At 34.3% G+C, this 19,582-nt stretch overlaps 2 protein-coding genes and 1 pseudogene across 2 annotated transcripts; 1 reads left to right on the top strand and 2 right to left on the bottom strand.

Moving 5' to 3' along the window:
* Positions 1-603: 603 nt before the first annotated feature.
* LOC122603986 lies at positions 604-4,162 on the top strand (annotated as a pseudogene).
* Positions 4,163-4,217: 55 nt separating this feature from the next.
* On the bottom strand, positions 4,218-8,582 carry LOC122603995 (serine/threonine-protein kinase PCRK1-like). The gene is made up of 5 exons (XM_043776877.1): positions 8,447-8,582; positions 5,756-6,173; positions 5,387-5,647; positions 4,929-5,051; positions 4,218-4,835 (listed from the first exon to the last, which is right to left on the bottom strand). Exons 2-5 carry the CDS (start codon positions 6,167-6,169, stop codon positions 4,302-4,304), a joined length of 1,332 nt encoding a protein of 443 aa, XP_043632812.1. The 5' UTR covers positions 6,170-6,173; positions 8,447-8,582; the 3' UTR covers positions 4,218-4,301.
* A 9,365-nt stretch (positions 8,583-17,947) lies between these two features.
* On the bottom strand, positions 17,948-19,548 carry LOC122582833 (uncharacterized protein C24H6.02c). Its single transcript, XM_043755271.1, has 2 exons — positions 19,313-19,548; positions 17,948-18,661 (listed from the first exon to the last, which is right to left on the bottom strand). The coding sequence occupies exons 1-2, from the start codon at positions 19,386-19,388 to the stop codon at positions 18,168-18,170; spliced, it is 570 nt and encodes a 189-aa protein (XP_043611206.1). The 5' UTR covers positions 19,389-19,548; the 3' UTR covers positions 17,948-18,167.
* Positions 19,549-19,582: the final 34 nt, after the last annotated feature.

The following is a 19,582-nucleotide window of genomic DNA, read 5'->3' on the forward strand; positions in this document are numbered from 1 at the left end:
TTTAGAATTGTTGTAGCTTATTAATGTGTTGAATAGAGTTAAATACAAATTGATGCATGTTCCGTCACCTAAAAACAGAACGTTGCAAAACAAATGGTCAGAAGCTGATAGATGTCTGATTAGTGCAGAAATCTCATATGCTACTACATTTTCAGTTATTGTCATGTTACCTGTGAAAATCCAGAATGAATGAATGAATGGAGCAAAATGGTGGACTACAACACTAGTCTAAATAATTTGGGATTTGTATTGATCTTGCACTTCTTCAAAACTAAACTGTCATAAAAATCAAACTTGGAAAAAGTAAAAAATAACCTTACATAAATGTTACTTTTTATGTTGATAATAGTAACTTTTATAAAACATTGCTAGTTCCGTGAGTTCGTCCAAAGTTTTTTTTCTATTTTGTGCATTTTATCCCAAATTGAAAAAAGAAAAAGAAAAAAAGAAGATAGTCAAATCAAAGGAATGTCAACTAATTGTAAGATATATATATTATATATATAATTTACTTACAATAATACTGAGGAATCTCAACTAATGGTGCATTGATTAAATAAAGAAGCTGCAATTAATCTAATCCTTCACCAACAAAGACAATCAATGGAGGTACAATTCATAGCTGTATTATTGGCAAGTTCTTTACTTGTTCAGTTTTCGGATTCTGCGTTAGTAGACACCATCCCTGTAAATGAAGCTATCAAAGATGGTAATACAGTTGTTTCACTTGGTGGGGTGTTTGAATTAGGATTTTTTAGCCCTGGAAAGTCTAAGAACCGGTACTTGGGAATATGGTACAAGAAAATATCGGTTTGTACTCCTGTATGGGTAGCTAACAGGGAGACGCCGATTGCTGATAAATCTGGCATGTTCAAAGTCACTAATGACGGAAGACTTATTGTGGTGACTGGAGAAAATGCTATAATCTGGTCAACCAATTTGACATCTTTGACCATCACTCCAGTTGCACGGCTTCTGGACACCGGAAATCTTGTTCTTTGGGATTATAGTAGTACAAATCAGAACCCGATTTGGCAGAGTTTTGATTATCCCGGTGACACATTTCTAGCAGGGATGAAATTTGGAAAGAATTTAGTAACAGGCTTAGAGTGGCCCATTACATCTTGGAAGAGTCCTGATGATCCTTCTCAGGGTCAATATGTAACTTGGGTAGACACAGATGGATATCCACAAATGTTTGGGAGGAAAGGTAATATTTTGCGATGGAGAATTGGACCATGGAATGGTATCGGATTTAGTGGCCTTCCTGTTGACACGCCAAATCCAATTTATGGAATGGACTTTGTTGTTAATCAGGAAGAAATATTTCATCGGTATGAACTTAAAACTTCAGTTATTCAGCGCTTTCAATTGACATGGGACGGAAAGATACTGCAAACGCATTGGATAGAGCGACTGCAACAGTGGGTGGTCTATACAGATCTTGGAGTAGACAGTTTTAATCGTTATGGAGTATGTGGTCCTTATGGAAGCAATAACATCAATAGGCGTCCCCTTTGTAGTTGTTTGAGAGGTTTTGAACCAAGACTTCCAAATGAATGGGAAGCATCAGATTGGTCAGGTGGATGTCAACGAAGTAGGCCTTTAGATTGCGCAAGCGGAGATAGCTTCTGGAAAATATCAGGAGTCAAACTTCCAGACACTCGACACTCACTATACAATGTGAGCATGACCTTAGGTGAATGCGAGATGGCTTGCAGAAGGAATTGCTCTTGTACAGCTTTTGCAAATTTAGACATTAGGGGAAGTGGGTGTTTGTTGTGGTTTGGTGAGCTTATGGACATCAGAGAATATGATGCAGAGCACAATCTTTATATAAAGTTGGCTTCCTCTGAATTATCAGGTACTCACCTTTTAAACTTAAATTCTCTATGTTTTCTGAGTCATTTTTAGTTAATTTTTGAGTTAGTTTAAGATCTATCCACTTGTAGTGAAAGCATACTGAATTTCATGACTTGTTATTGGAAGGAATTAAAATATCCCTATTTAGCTACAAGAGGAAGAAAGGAGTGCTCACAATAGGGCTCTCAATTACCTCAGCTGTGCTATTATTGTTGTTTGCAGTCGCATATGTTTGTAAGAAGAAAAGACCTTATATGAAACGAAGAGGTAACAAAATTTAGTTTTAATGCTTGTAGAAATGAAACTATAGTAATCAAGGTTGTAAAACTCACTTGGTGGTACTTTACAAGTCGGCTACGTATTAGTGATTAATCGGCCTGGGGGGGGGGGGGGATATTTGGATTGGAATTTTAAATAAATAATTCGAAATTATCTGTATGTTATATGTTCATAAAAACCATGAGATTGTTCATAGGCCAAAAAATATGTTTAGAAACATTAACACAATTATTTAAATACTTCAAACTGAAATTTATCCGAGTTTTGGGCCAAGTTTGACCGAGGTAACACCAATTTTAGATTGAATTTTAATTGAGAATGGCTGACTTTACCAGATTTGGACTAAATGGATATTTTGGTTGGTTAGCCTTTTAGTGAGTAATTGCCAATTACTCAGCCTTATAGACCGCGTTTTACAACACTGAGTAACCGACTATAACTTTTGAAACATTCTTGTAATGAAGAAATATTTAACATGTCGTATTGTAGGAATCTGGGATGCACTTAATAAAAAGAATAATAGTGTTCAGATGGAAGATACTGATGACCTGCCCTTTTTCAGCCTGTATGAAATAGCCAAGGCTACTGAAAACTTTAGTATCAATAACAAGATTGGAGAAGGGGGCTTTGGTGTTGTTTACAAGGTAACTTATTGATGCCTTACTATCAATATCCATCATAACTCAAAAGTTAAATATAAACTTAACAGAAAGATAAGCATTCATAAACTTTGATCTCAGGGTGTTTTGGAAGGTGGGCAAGAGGTAGCTGTGAAAAGGCTCTCCGAATCATCTAAACAAGGGCTTGATGAATTCAAGAATGAAATCATGTGTATTGCCAAACTTCAGCACCGAAATCTTGTAAAAATTCTTGGATATTGCATTCATGGAAATGAAATGATATTGATCTATGAATACATGGCTAATAAAAGCTTGGACTCATTTCTATTTGGTTTAGCTCTCTCTATGATCTCACATTGTACTTTCACACTTGTGGTATTATATGCTAACCGAGCAGTTCATACTTGTCAGATGAAACAAGAAGTTCGATGCTTGATTGGCCTTGCCGTTTTCAAATCATCCATGGGATGGCTCGAGCTATTCTATATCTACATCAAGATTCCCGCCTTCAAATCATCCATAGAGATCTCAAGGCAGGCAATATTCTGTTGGATGCTGACATGAACCCAAAAATTTCTGACTTTGGGCTTGCAAGAAAGTTTTTCGGATCTGATACTTTCACCAAGACAAAGAAAGTGGTGGGAACATAGTAAGAATCTGAAACCATTATCTATCAGTGTATTTTTGCAGTTAATGTTTTATATGGAAAAATGAAACAAAAATCCATGCAACTTTGCTGCAGTGGTTACATTTCCCCAGAATATGCAGTACACGGGAAATTCTCCACAAAGTCAGATGTATTTAGCTTTGGTGTTTTGGTGTTGGAGATAGTAAGTGGTAAAAAGAACAGAGGATTCTCTCATCAAGATCACGGTGACAACCTTCTTGGGCATGTACGTTTAATTGATATAGTAGATTTTTAGAAACCAAACTATTGTCTTCGCTAACAAAGCTCCCTGTGTGTATACTTATCATGATATGTTTGGTCTGATTTAGGCATGGAGACTTTACAAAGAAAACAGGTCAATTGAACTCATGAGTGAGTCTTTACGTGACTCTTGCATCATATCTGAAGTGCTGCGATCAATCCATGTTGGGCTATTATGTGTGCAACATCATCCAGAAGATAGACCAACTATGATGTCGGTGGTTCTGATGCTCATCAGTGAGGGCGTGTTGCCTGAGCCCAATCAACCTGCCTTTTTCACTGGAGAAAGTTATGCCAAAGTTCAGTCCGTGTCATCGGCTGATGAATACATGATAACACAACTGTATGCTCGATAGAAAGCACATATTCATGTCAAGTTTACATATACCCGCAACAATTTGTTTGTAATTTCTGTATAGTTGAAACATGTGGTATTCCGGAGTTCGTAACTTTGTTCAATTGGACATTTAAAGATAAGATTTCAAATTTCAAAAAAATGTTTGCAACGTAATGATAACTTTGTGGTATTGTGTGAAAGTTTAACAACAATAATGTTATCTTAGGTAGTAGAAGTTACATAGGTGATGTAAAAGCACTCCTTTCAAATGTACTTAATTAGTTCTTACAAGTGTAGGACTTGATGTCAAACAAGCAAACCATTTGTTTTCTCCAATTATAGGATCAACAAGCCTTCTCTTTAAGCCTTCCCTCATCGAACTCTCACAAGGGTCATCGTTGGGAGTCATTCCGGTCTTAAATGGTTGCAATGGTTTATCTGGGCTCACCATATCTGCTTTCACGATTTGATCCAACATATCCAACACTTGGCTCATTCTAGGTCGCATTCTTGGTTGTTTAAGCAAGCACTTGTTAGCTACCGCGGCTAGCTTTTGTGCAGACTTGAGGGAATAGTTCCCTTCAAGCCTCGGGTCCAAAATTAGTTGAAATTTTCTTAAGTCGGAAGAGATGTGTGGTCTAACCCAATCCAATAGCTTTTGCTCATTCTTTGGCTTGTTGAGATCCAATGGCCTTCTACCAGTGATTAGTTCGTATAAAAAGACTCCAAAACTCCAAACATCACTCTTGTATGTGAGACGTCCTGTTTGAATGTACTCTGGAGCTGCATATCCAACGGTTCCTACTACCTATTTGGTACAAGAAAAATATGTTTAATTCACAAAAAGGTCCAAAAAGGGATATCATGTCATTTGAAAAAAAGTAAGAACAAAGTAACATACTGCTGTTGACACATGGCTCAGCCCATCCAAAGGTCCAAGCCTAGCCAATCCGAAATCTGAAAGCTTTGCGTTCCAATTTTCGTCCAAGAGTATATTTGAAGATTTGAAGTCTCTAAAGATTATCTACACCACAACACAATGTTACAAACTTACAGTTGTAGGTGGCATAATGGTCAGGTTCAACAGGTTGGGTAATGGGCCAAACTTCAAATTTTATAATGCAATTCAAAATAGGTCACGTCAGGTGGACATCGACCCATATATTACTTTTTACTTGTTTATTTAGATTATTCTATATATAACATAAGAAATAACAGTAGAAAAGTTATATCATGTAACCCGAAAGTGAGATGAATACCAACCCAAACTAAACCATTTAACGGCATATTGAGTTTTAACCAACAGATCTTCTAATAATTGAAATGTCATGTAGTTTGACTTCATCTATTTAACGGTACCTGAAATTCCATTTCTTCATGGAGATAAGCTAACCCCCGGGCAGCATCTTGTGCAATTTTTAGTCGGGTAGACCATGGAAGAGGGGTTTGAACTCTACTAGATAAATGATCTTGGACACTCTTGTTTTGCATATATTCATACACAAGAAGCCGCTGGATCCCTCTTTCATCATCTTCAGCACAATAGCCCACTAGTTTGACGAGGTTTGGGTGGTCAACAAACCCGAGAACATTCACTTCTGTAATCCATTCCTTGTGGCCCTGAGAGACAGTAAAAAAAATAGGAACATAAGAATGCTGCAAATGACTACCAAAGGAAATTCCGGCTTCAACCAAGTTCAAATTAAAAAAAAAAAGTCAAAAACCAACCTGCAATCCCCTTCTGCCAAGTTGTTTGACAGCAACATCTATCTTTTTACTTGAACCGTCTATAAATTTTATCATGGCACGATAAACGCATCCAAAACCACCTTCACCTATCACAAGGGCACGACTGAAATTCCTTGTGACAGTTTTGAGTTCAGCAAATGTAAACTCTCTAAGATTATTATTACTATTACGACTTGGTCTTTGAGTCAAACTTGTGAAAGAAGTCTTTGTGGAGGAATCAGTGCTGACATCAGAGGAATCATGCGACGTAAATTCAGAGCTTGGTTTACCCTCATCTTGACCAATGGATATCAAAGGAGAGGAATGAATCGGTGTAGACTTTGTAGTCATGATGTCATTGCTTTTGTCTCCACGGGAGAATGAGGAGCAGGAGAAACATCTCATGGCCTTCATTTGCCTGAAAGCAAAAATGAAAATATGATAAAACAAGAATGATCGACTCTTCACACAATTCTAGTTGATTTAAGCTGTCTTTGACAAAAAAGAATGCGTCTCCTGGACATAATGTGTACAAAATAATGTCTTAACTGGCATTCTTTGTCCAAAACCACTTATGTGTCATTTTAAAGATAGCAAATTATTCAGAAATATATCTTTTGGAATCAAATTAAACACATCAGTACAAACTTTTTAATTATGTATACAATTGCATATTACTGACGATCCTTCATTAACAAAATTCTTAAGAAAACCCATACGTTGAATGCTATTAGAATTTCAAAATTAGTTTGTCTATAACTATGTTGATGAAGTTAAGCAAAGAATCTTAGCAAGTGCCAGCAATATCTTACTAGAGCACATGTTTAACATTCTATATTAAGAGAATCATATTTGACTTTTAAATGTTAATTACATTGTGTTTCCATCTATTTAGTCTTTTGGTTGTCAATGAATCATGCCATTATTGTCATCTATCTATATAATTGTCTGGATTTTTTAGCTTTTTATAAAGTTATTGACGCGTTCAAGTTTATACATTTTAGTTATTGACGCGTTAAGTTAAAACTGGATTTTTTTTAGCTTTTTATAAAGTTATTGACACATTAAGTCTATATAATTAGTTAGTCTGTAGCATCTCTCTTTAATATAAGCAAACTAAAAAGAATACACTACATGTGGGCAACTTGCCTTTTTGGACCCCAACTTACAATCCAATTTATATGTTTAGGAAGGCTACTCGCACGTATCATACAAGTTTAGACTTGCTTTTTGCTTTTTAAAAGTTCGCTACATATTGGGCCACAGGATTAACTTCATTATTATCGTAATAATTCAATGTATTATTTCTAGGAAGGCTTCCCGTATCATTTAAAGGGTGTTTCAGATTGCTTTTTTAATAAAGGTTTTCGTTTTCAATACGTCTTAAGAAAACATGTTAGAATGCAATAATCGGATTATTAGGGGGTTTTCGAAAGTCCTGGGTTTCATCCCAGGCATGCATGGTTCGAGCTCCACATACTGCTCAATTGGATGTCATTGTGGTGTCTCGAATGCTAAAACTAATTATTAACTCTTTGTTCATCAAAAATAAAAAATAAATAAAAATGAAAATAATCAGTTCTATTAAATTGCGTTAAATTTATCAAAACACCAGTCAAATTTTTTTTTTTGATTATTTGGATTTTACAAACACAATAATTAAACGCAATAATCTATTCAAGATCTTTAAATATCTTTTTTCCCTTAAAAAAAAACTAAAACTGACTTTTAACATGGAAAAGCGTCACAAATGCGATGTTTTATCAATTAAGTAGCATATATGTATAACAATTCTTTCTTACACGTTGTTCATTCAGCACATAAAACAACATAACGATACTGCTATTATATCTAAATACTCGTAACAGTGACGGAAAAAAACAAACAAAAATCAATGATCTTATATGGCAATAATAATCGGGAAATGGGTGTTATCTTTGGGATTGGAATTATAAGCTGTTTTAGTTTTGATTGCATAATAACCAAGGATAATAAAATCATATGTTCGTAATAAAAAATTATGGAAAAATAAAAATACATTAAACATAACAAAAATAAGCCATAGAACCAAAGTAGACCCAACTAAAGTATAGAACATAGATGGTCTTTACTATAAAAAGCTAGAAAATTGAATCCAACGATTAACCTTTTACTATTTGAAACTTGTACCATGAAAAAAATTTTAGAATCAGAAATCCAAATTTCAAAGAATTCAAGGGTGTGTTTAGTTCGAGAAAACATCCCTTGATTTTTATTTTGTTTTCTTAAAAAACAAAACATATGCTTAAATCATAATTTTTCAAAAATGTTTTCCATGAAAACAAAAAGCACTATTTTCCACTTTTCTTTGAAAAATTAGAAAACACTTTTTTATTGTTTCCCACTTTTTATTTTTCATTTTTTTTTAAATTTTGAAAACCTCAAATTGTTTTCCATTTATAATTTTGAACGTGTTTTTAAAATTTTCATTTGTTTTCTATATATGAAAAGCTCTGCCCATTTTCTAGAAAATTAAAAATGGAAAAACTATAAAATATTTTTCACAACTAAACGCACCCTAATTAAGAAGCTAAATTCAACGTAATAAGACGAGAGAAAGAGCAATCCACAATTTAAAATTCGCGAAGAGTGCAACGAGCATCATGAACAAGTTATAAAAGAACAGAAAAAGATAAGGAAACGAAGTAATACCTTAGGTATAATAGTAATGTGTATCGATTTTCTGATAAAGTCCAAAACTACAAGGCTCTAAACAAACTCATAATGAAGCTAAGAGAAAAATTTTATGAAGATTTATGAGGGAATGAAATGGCATGAAAATATAAAATGACGATATATATAGACAGCCAAATTTTGGCTTACCAAACTTATTTTTTGTCGCTAATGATATGATATAATATTATGATAAAATGATATGTATATATATATGGAAAGAAATGAGGCTGTAGGGGACAAAGTTAGGGAGGGAAAGTCTTTGAAAGCGAGTTTGAGAGATGACACATCAGGACATCACACATGTTATAATATAACTTTAAAATTAAACAAGCGCACAATATATTCGACTTCATGATGATTAAATTATTTTCATACGTTTGATGGTTCCAAAGTTAATTAAATATAATTATAATTGTTGTAATTTGAGCTTTCTCTGGAAGAATGATTAAGTAGAATATAACTAGTATAATATGATAGGAGTAATTTTTATGGACATGTTTTTTTTTCCCTCTGTATATTGTTGTCATTGATGGAAATTAGACATTTCTTCAATCTTCAAACAATTAATATACCCAGATATAATATATTTTTTATTTTTTTATTTTTAACTATATATCATCTTATAAAACAAACTAACCTATTTTGAGCAAATTAAACATTTCTATAAATATTCTCAAAATACTCATCCCTAACACATCAAACAAACATAAGACACACAATCATGTTTTTCTTTCTCACACATACACACACATCAACACCACCACCACGGCACCACCGTCCATTATCACCATCGGTTGCTACCCCACCGCCACTAACGTCGCTACCGTCATATTACATCGCAACGTCACCACCGTCGCTACTGCAATCAGGCCACCGCACCCTGTAACACCCCAACAAGGCGGAAACATGAGGGTTACATACTAAGCACAACACGACATAGAAATTAAGTAGAGACAAGTCTAGATGCATTAAAGGATAGGACAATCCATACAAATCATTCAATTACAAATACCGGATCATACAAAAATGCATAAGGAGCACACCCATCAAACGTTTACAAAACAATAGTTCAAAAGATAGTAAATGATCCTAAGCATAACCCTTAATCGGGAACTATGAATCACGGATCCATGAAGTCCAAGTTCAAGTCCAATCCTAGCTCAATAAAGCAAGTAATCATCCAATACGTCTTTGATTAACTTGTTCACCTGAAAAGTGTACTAAAACGTGTCAAGATAAAGTTGGTGAGTTCATAGGTTTAAGTAATAAAAATCAAGTGTCGGGATATCAATCGTTAACGATACACGAGGCTTAGGATACCTAATCACGTTCACACAAATCATCACAAGTCAACGTTTACGTTTAATAATAGCGATAACCGGCACGACTTACATGATGAACAATGCGTAAAATACGTTTCCAGGCACGACTTACATAATAAATAATGTGTAATAAACCGGCATGACTTACATGATGAACAATGCGTAAAATACGTTCTGACACGACTTACATAATAAATAATGCGTAATAAACCGACACGACTTACATGATAAACAATGCGTAATCATAAACATATACAATCATGTGAACAAGCAAAACAAGCAAAATAAGTAAGCATTCAATGTCTCGTTCCATATTATAACAAGTGAATCAACCGACAACCGTTTAATAACGAGTACACTTTTCACCCCAAAATAAGATAAACGTAGGGGCTACGAGACTCACTTTGGCCTTGTATCGTCAAGTTATGAATCGATTTATAAATATTTAGGTCGATCCAAGAATGTCCAACCGCCAATGATCACGACCTATCAATGTATTTATATCAACATTAAATCATCACATCATAGCTTACGTTACAAGTCATCCTAGAACAAACCAAGACTTTACATAATTGTTTTTAACTAGTTCATCTTGGTTCTGATTTTATTCATCTTGGTTCTGATTTTGTTCATCTTGGTTCTGATTTGTTCATCTTGGTTGTCACTAGTTCATTTTGGTTATGATTAGTTCGTCTTGGTTGTGACTAATTCACCTTGTTTAGTATTAATTCATCTTGGTTGTGACTAGTTCATCTTGTTTAGTATTAATTCATCTTGAGTAATGTTTGACATATCTATTGTGAATAAACATAACCCACTCCCAATTTTAGCATCAAACATCACAATTTAGCAAAAAAATATCATTTTTACCCATTTTGCAATTCTAAGAAACCCTAGTGACTTCAAATTCGACTTAAGGAGCTTCAAGATCCAATTTCAAGTGTAAATAACTTATTTTGGACATAACTAAACATAACCCATCCCATAAATTCATTTCATTTCATCCCAACAAGCCTCAATTTGGATCTTGACCTAACTACATAACCAAAACCCTAGTTCTTGACCCATTTGAGTCTTGACCCAAAATTTGACCCAAGAACTCTTGTATAAGATCAAAAACATAATTACAAACATAAAATGATGAATTTGGGAGAGATTTAACTTACCAAAACAATCCAATACTTGCAAATTCGGATTTTGGGCACAAAATGGAATAATACTTTTTAAGCTTGGAAATTCTTGGATGTTGAAGATGATTATTATTAGGGTTATTAGATCTAGTTATATTAATTTTTAAAACACAAGATTTGCTATCTTTATGGTGGATTTATGATGATTTCTAGTTGGTGGTTGAAGAAGGAAATTGAATGAGAGGGAGAAGAGTAAAGGTAGAGAGAGATAAGTGAAAGAAAGGGATAACGGAAAATGAATGAATGGTTGGGTATGTGGGTGGAGAGAGGGGCCGGCCTAGGGGAGTCCATAGTGGGCTCCCACTTCGCTAATTTCGACAAATAGCTATTCATTAATCCTTTAATCGCTAAAACAAACCCGTAACCAAATTTAAACTTAACGTCACATCAAAACTCGACAAAACGCTCATTATTCATATTTATTCATGAAAATCATTAACGTTTAATTACGTTTAATTACAAGTCAAATAAGATCAAAAGTCACGAATGTTACACACCCGTCCCCGCCACCACCGCTGCCACTATTACACCGCCATATCGCGCATGTACCTATTAAGTTCTATTAAATGAATACAACACTGCAGATATATATTTTTCAACGAATAATTAATGTTTTTCTATTAATAAATCTTTAATTGATATTAGTAACATGAGTAGGCTCATCATCGCATGGATAATAATGCTAACACACCCGAAGAACCAGAACTAAGGCTATAAGGAATGGGGCAACTTGTAAAGAGGGGACTTGTGACATTTGACGCCACATCATCATGGGAAAGTGTAAGAAAAAGAGGGCAGTGGGGCTACTTGCAAAGGGTGAGAGACTTGTGACAAGTGTATATAAGTAATTGGTTGGGGAGTGTTAGACCATTCGTAATCGTTGACCTTTTCACCTACACTTTTTCATGCCACCTCAGCATCACCTTCTCATTTCTTTCCCTTCCCACTTTTCCCTTTAACCATTCACCTATCATTTGGTCCCCACTTTTATTTTATACCTCACAATGTAGCCAATCAAAATAAAACAAAATAACACAAATAATATAGATAAATTAAAGTGGACCCACATCAATTTTTTCACCTAGGCTAAACCATTCACCTATCTCCCCTTCACCTTCTCCTATCACCTATGTACCTTAACAATTCACCTATCTATTATCTCCATTCACGTATACTCTTCACCTTCCCTTTAAGAATGATCTTAAAGTAAGAGAGAGGGGTTGATAGAGAAGTCAAAGGATGAAGTGGGGGATAGGTTTTTTCCGCCTGGAAGGATTTTTGGGCGATCAGAGAGAAGGGGTGGTGTAGGGGGCGAATTTTGAACGAAAAGGAAGGGGAACCTGCCCCACTCTGCAGAATCTAAGCACATAAGGAAGCTAATGTATCCAGTTTATGTCAAATCAAGTGTCGTTGTATCTTATGTGTGAAGTAAAAAATGTACAGATCATCTCAAACCTCATATTGTCATCATCTACAATGCAAGTTTATTATCGACACTTAAAATACATATGTTACGTCTTTTCTTTTCTTTTCTTTTTTTTTATTATTGTAACAATTAATATATGTTACAATATACTACCTTTATTCTCGTGTTGACCATAAGATGAGTTAAATGAGACTCTTAAACGAGTTGGTTACTTTTATGCTTTCCTCTTGGGTTCAAGTTATTAATATGCACTAGCTAGAAAGGCTTTAGTTAGTATCCCCATGGTAATAGTTATTTATGTTTCTAATGATCATTTAGACTTTAGAGGGTCTTGTATATATGTTTATATATATAGATATTTTGTATGTAAACGGGTAAACATACAAGATACTTCAAGTTCAAATTATCTAGAAAAAACTAATAATCTTTGACTCATATGTGTACGATCCCTAATCACATATTATGTGACCATTTTCGAACCTTCACACACTCCTAAGAAGTTTATTTAGTGAGTTCCAATATAAGACCATATATAAGAACATTAGTCTGTATGACAACTAAGACATTTTGGTGGTGCGTGGTATGCTCAAAACATATAGGGTATTTTTATGTTAAAAAACACATTATATAGTGTATAATTTATGTTTAAAGTTTAATCCCTTATTATGATTAAAATATGAACATAAATATAAATTACTCCGTACATCATAAACCTACGATTAGTACACTTGTAGTAGTAGACTTTCATGATTTGCCGTTGATGGTCACCCCTTGTTGAAATTTAGCACCCATAATAACGGAGCAACGCGTCTAAGCATGTAGCACCCACGTTTGCAAATTGCAATTTTTATCTTAATCATTGATCATGGGTGCATCAACCATAAAGATTCTTGGGCCACTAGAAACTTAATTTATATTATACAGTAGCCTACAATATATACAATCTGTAACTATATGTTCCAAGTGTCTATTTTGCAACATGTTTGCAAATAGTCAAACCTACATAACTACATTTTTGACTTTCAATTCACTCAAATTTTAGTGATGACAAATGGAGTTTGTATACGGGTTTTGTGTCATTTTCCAATTTACTTTGTGTGTTTTTGATAGTGTTTTTTAACTTATTATAAGTCTTAAATGTAAGACTTATTTTTATGCAATTTATGACGGGCGGTTGGTAGACGTAATGGTTTTTGTGTTTGGTTAATGTCACTTTGTTATGATATGATATTGAACAAGCATAGAAATAGTTTGGTTGTATGATTCTTATCACATTTAAATATACATTAACATCGAAATGTGTTATAGAGATTGTTCACCTAAAAGTATTGTGTGTTCCCTGAACAACATATGCATTTCTATTCAATCCTAATTAATTTTATTTTTTTTTTGAACATAAATCCTAATTAATTATTGGATTTAGAATGTTGGAACATAATTAACTAGCTATTAATATGTTGAATATATAATATATTTTTTTTATTTGAAACCCATTAACTTATGCATGGTCTAAACCCTCCAAGGGTGTTGTTTAGAAAGTCATTATTATTCTCACTTAAAACATGAACTTAAAAGTGATTTCATTACCAATACCAATCTTTTGAAAAATTTCTCCTAACCACAATATGTTGATAAGTGTTAAACGAGAAAAAAGTAATAGATTAAACTGTCACTAATATCATTTTTTTTGGCAGTCATTTGTTGATGGGATTTGGATTCCACTTTCATAAAGAGGTTTGGTTACGAAAATGAGTTTTGAAAATTTATTTCAAATGAAACCCATACAAGATACAATGGGTCATTTTATAAACTCTCGACCCGGTGGTCTTTCTTTTGCTCAAGAATCTTTTGTTCTCTCTCTCACTTTACCTTTTTTCTTTTTATAAATTATTTTGAACAATAACATAATATTGTTGAAAGATTTATACGCCATCTACTAAAAAATCGATTATTTTTTTACTTTTATTTTTGTCTAGAACACATAGCATATTGGTTGATAAATTATCCATTGTGGCCAAAGGTCATTCGGCAAACCAATTAATCACTGGAATTGATATTAACTTTTATTCTTATTTTTAAAGGGCACTATAAAGTAGTTAGTTGTCTTTATTCAACCCGATATATACATTATCAATTAGAAGACATCTAAGGAAAGATCCCAAAAGGCTCCCATCAAATGGGATTAATGAGGATAAAATCCTTACCTCATGGATAAAACCCGAATGTCTTACTAGTGGATCATTGACAACTTTTACCCTTGTCACTCTAATGAATCTACAAAAGAGAACGACAATGCATATATGTTTTGAACAAGTATTATACAGTAAGGAGTAATACAATTGATGATGAATGGTACCAAAATCCTTCAAATCACAAAAGTATATAAAACTTTGATATGTTTTATCTTTTTTCGACGGATAGTAGTTAGTACGAACGGCGTTGCATAATCTCCATAAGTAACTAAAATTTTCAAGTTTAAATGCCCTCCGTATCCTGTAAGGAATAAAACATATACTACTTCCTATAAATTTCAAATGCTTCTTCGTTTAAGAGTCATAACACTGCCAACTTTCCCTAAAAATCGTATGTCACGCTCTAGTATTATCACTAAACTTAACGATTAAATAAAGTAACTTGTAACAATATACATTGATGTGAAAACTTTAATCCCCACTACACGTAGTTATAGTTGAGTATTGAGTAATAATATCCATATATCTTAAATAATCTTCTTATATATAAAGCATTAGTTATTGTATCGCATTGGTATGTTACCTGACCATTCGAGACAGGCTACCATGACTTGACCTTGAATTCTTATGCTGGATGGGTTTTTAAAAAGCAAACAAAAATATACACCCCAGATTTAGTTGGAATCTGGAGCTACTGCATTACCTGATCCGGCCTTCGGCCATCTGTTCAAGTGCAGCTGGGGTCATCTGGCCTGGTTAGCGATGCAGGTGGACATGTATTTAGGATAATGCAGTGGCAGAAAGCTCACCTATGAATCACCCACAAGTGATCCGGTGTGGGACAATTCAGTTCCAGGGACATTCTGTAGAGGTTCAGATGGTGCATTGACCACCTCTTGGAATGCCACTGCCTCAGTTTGCTAAGCGGGCACTATGCACAAAGGCTTATGACACCTCCACAAATATGAAGGGGAGCTCTACATACACGAGACCACATTCGAATCCTAAAGCTTCTTGTCTATACTCAATTCTAAATATACAGAATCATCAACCATCTGAAATGACACTTAACTCGACCCAGCTCCACCTTTTGTAGTTTTGTACTCTAATCATGCCCCAATGTTCTTTAAACCAGCTTTGACAAAGACCAAGACATTTGGACCTATGTAGTTACACAATCTAAACTAAAATGAGTAAGTTGCATTTGAAGCCTATCTATTCACACAATCATTTAGATTTTATATCTGCACTGAACTCTCAAATATAAAGATTGTAATCTCACAGACAAAAATAGAAAAACTGAGCATAAGATTATATACTTCTAACTTATCCAAATATCCGTCTCCTTGGTTCAACAATGTCATAAAAACAACTTCATGTACCTATCACGTTAAGAAGGATATCTCAATATGATTAACTACTTAATGACATAAAAAAAATCATTTCCTGATCAAATAGTGATTTTCAAGCGGCATCCATTGGGTAAACATGGAGTCATATACTCATATCCACATCTCTAAACCCCTTAGCTAGTGCTGCAATACCAAATTACCCATCTGACCCGTTCCAAATAATAAATTGCAGAGAAGCCACATCCCCGTTTAGGCATCCATTACTCCGCCAGTAGCAAATACACATACCATCACTATTTAACATCAGTGTGTATAGATACTAACGGACAGGTATTGAGCATTTTGAACTGCAGATTCTATCTCCATTATGTATCATATGTTGTGAGAAACAATCTGCAATACTAAACTAATACCACCCCCATAATAATATTAATATCCATTTCTGCTATTTCCCTCCATCTTACAAGTGTGCTATAGCATCTAAACCGCAAAACCAAAGGACTTTACTGCAACTATTTCGACTCCATCAGCTGTACTTCTTCGGTTTTTTGTAGATTCCACCCATATGACTACAAATCACTACTGGATGCTGACTACTTCAGTTTCTTAACACACGGGTGGTTGAGGTGACTTGAGTAACCACTTTCCTGACAGGATCTCATGTTCATTTCTCGTCAGCTTCAACTTCTTGAGTGGCCATGCTTTCAAGAAGTAAAAACAGAAACTGTTCCGCACTATGAATCCAACCTACTGTTCCGCACTATGAATCCAAGGCAGAAGCAGTTGAATAACATCTGTTAATTAAATGAGAGAATCCATTAACATCCTCATTTCAATTGCAGCAGCTGGACTTTATGAGTAACCAACAGCCAAGCAAATCTATTTCTTTGAGCATCTGCCAAATTCAGAATCTGTAAATCTAATTTTATAGTCCTGCTTATATAAAAATATTTAGACTATCCCAAGCCCAGTAGCATTGTTTGTAATATCCTTCTTCTCCTCTAGGATAGGGTCGTCGTTGGTCTTTTTTGCACTAAAAACTAGTCAGGGCAACCAATAGTCCACGTACGAAATTTACGGAACAGGTGTTGGTTGAGCACATTCATCAGCTGTAAATTTGATTTGCAGCCATGACCATTTTCTTTTGAATAAGCCCAAACCAGTATCCCCACTTACTTCCAATAGGTGAAAGTCATGGCTCTCATAGGCCCATATCAACTTCAGTAATTCTCGCCAAAAATTCAACCCCGTGACAGTAACTAATATAGACCATATGAGTGTATGAACAATCTATACAACGCTATCCCACATTTACACTAGAACCAAAAACCTTATAACGGAAGGACCTACTTTAACAGTAATATCGCCACTATGTAGTATGAACCAAAGATACAGAGGGATATAGACTCGTATCAGCATCTCCAAACCCTTACCTAGTCCTGCAATCCCAATTACCCATCTGCCCGTTCCTAATAATGGATTCCAGAAAAGCCTAATCCCCATTTATGAATCCATCAGCAACAAAAAAAATTCCATCATTATATAAGATCAGTGTTATAGATTCTAAAAGTAATCAAATCATGCCAACATTACCTACTATAATTGAGCTCATATAAAACTAGATATGCGATGGAGTTAGAACTCATTTGACTTAAAATCTCATGTTAGTAGCACTGGGTCCAGACCACAAAAAACCTATCATTTGTTACCGTCCACGTCTTGTTATTAAAAGACGTAATGTAATAATAAGCCGTAATGTTTGTGCAACAGACAGACTTAACTCCATTATCTGGCCAAAACTGTTTACAGAGTACACTTCCAATTAAAAAATTTCAAATTATCATAACCATTTCCTATTACATGCTGTAAGAAATGAAAATTTTTATTGAATGTGTTATTGCTTGAAGTTAAAAGAAATGCAAATAAGACCCGTGAAGTGAAGAACCAAGATCAGAAAGAAATAATATAACGAAAGGGGTATAGACAAAAGTAACATATAGTAATATTTTTTTAACTTTTCAAAATTTCAAAAGAAACATGTTATTGATCGGCGTTTATTTCACAATAACATAAAACAAAGTTCACATTGCTACCAGACTATCACATTGACAACCCATTACTAATATTGATCTAAGACCAATACCGTTGAATAAAATTAAGAAACAGTCACGCATACTGCTATATATCAACCATCGATATAATGAAAAGAAACATCTCAACCTGAAGATTTTGTCATCCCAACCAGATCATCAAGTGTAAGATTCAAAGTATCCGAATTTCCTTTCCTAACTTCCTCACCACGAGCAGCTAGAATATCCTCAATGTTACACTTCTCACCAAATATTCCCAAGTGATCAGCAATCAGATGGTAGTTATTACAACCACCACAACGAGCCACCACCACACCCTTCTCGTATGATTCACGAGAAATTGTCTTCAACGATCGCGTGTCACACTTTGTGCAGGTGAACATCATGGCAAGATCATGTCGAGGAGATACCTTTAACTGGGAATTAGCAGTATATGTGACCCTAGGCGGATCAGTAGCCACCGAGTTCTCAATTTTGTTTGAACTACTAGAAGCTGCATGTTCTATGGCGTTCTTTAAAGATGGAGCACTGGTTTCTGAAAACGTTCTGGTTTGCCTTTTGATGAAATGATCACCACGGATAAGTGAGTTCACAGAAGATTTAAACTGTGACGATGAATCTGTAAAAATATGATTTAACATTATTAATTTGTATCCATTCCCGTTAAAATCATTAAACCAAACATAATTACTATTACATTCTGCATCAAATATAATCATTTCTTTTTTCATTATTTTTCGTAAAACAATTCATTATTTTTCAATTCAATTCATTATTTTTCGCAAAACAACGTACAAACACACACACTCGGGATGGTTAAGTCGATTGAAAACTTTTTAAATCTTAGGCGAATTTGAACTAATAATCATCAATGCAAACAAAATTCCTATTTCAAATTTCCTTGCGGAAATACAAGTAGAGGCATATTAGACGTGCTAACGTCGCTTATATTTTGAGTTCATGTTCTATCTGAGACTTATTATCCCTTCTGTCAGTTGATTACATTCCCAAAAATTTCGTTAAAACAAATCATTCATATTAGGAAGCTAATAAAGTAATAATAACAATTAGTAAAAAAGTATCAAACGATAGAATTTTTTAAATAATTAAAAAAAAAGAAAAAAAAGACATGAAGTAAACTTGGGCGAGCCTGATCAATACGGCAGCAACAAAGAAATGAATACACATAACAAAATAATAAGCTCAAAAAGTAAAATATATATATATATATTATATATATAAGCTCGTAACCAAAATTAGGTTGACTGACCATTAGTACGGAAGGGGGGAATATTAGGTTGTCTGACGAGGGAAAGTAATCGCCTTTGCATCCTCCAAGCCGCCATTCTCAAACCCTCACTTTTTATTATTACGATGATTACAATTTACACTACAGTTATATAATGAATGAATGGTTATTATACGTATATACAATTATTATATGAAGAGAAACAGGAAAAGATACATAATATAAATGGTCGGTGAGTCGGTCGGTCGAGTCTATTGGGGAGTACGAAAAAGCAAAGTCAAGCAGCCATAT

Source organism: Erigeron canadensis, chromosome 1, assembly GCF_010389155.1.
Source record: "Erigeron canadensis isolate Cc75 chromosome 1, C_canadensis_v1, whole genome shotgun sequence".
Classification (NCBI taxonomy): domain Eukaryota; kingdom Viridiplantae; phylum Streptophyta; class Magnoliopsida; order Asterales; family Asteraceae; genus Erigeron; species Erigeron canadensis.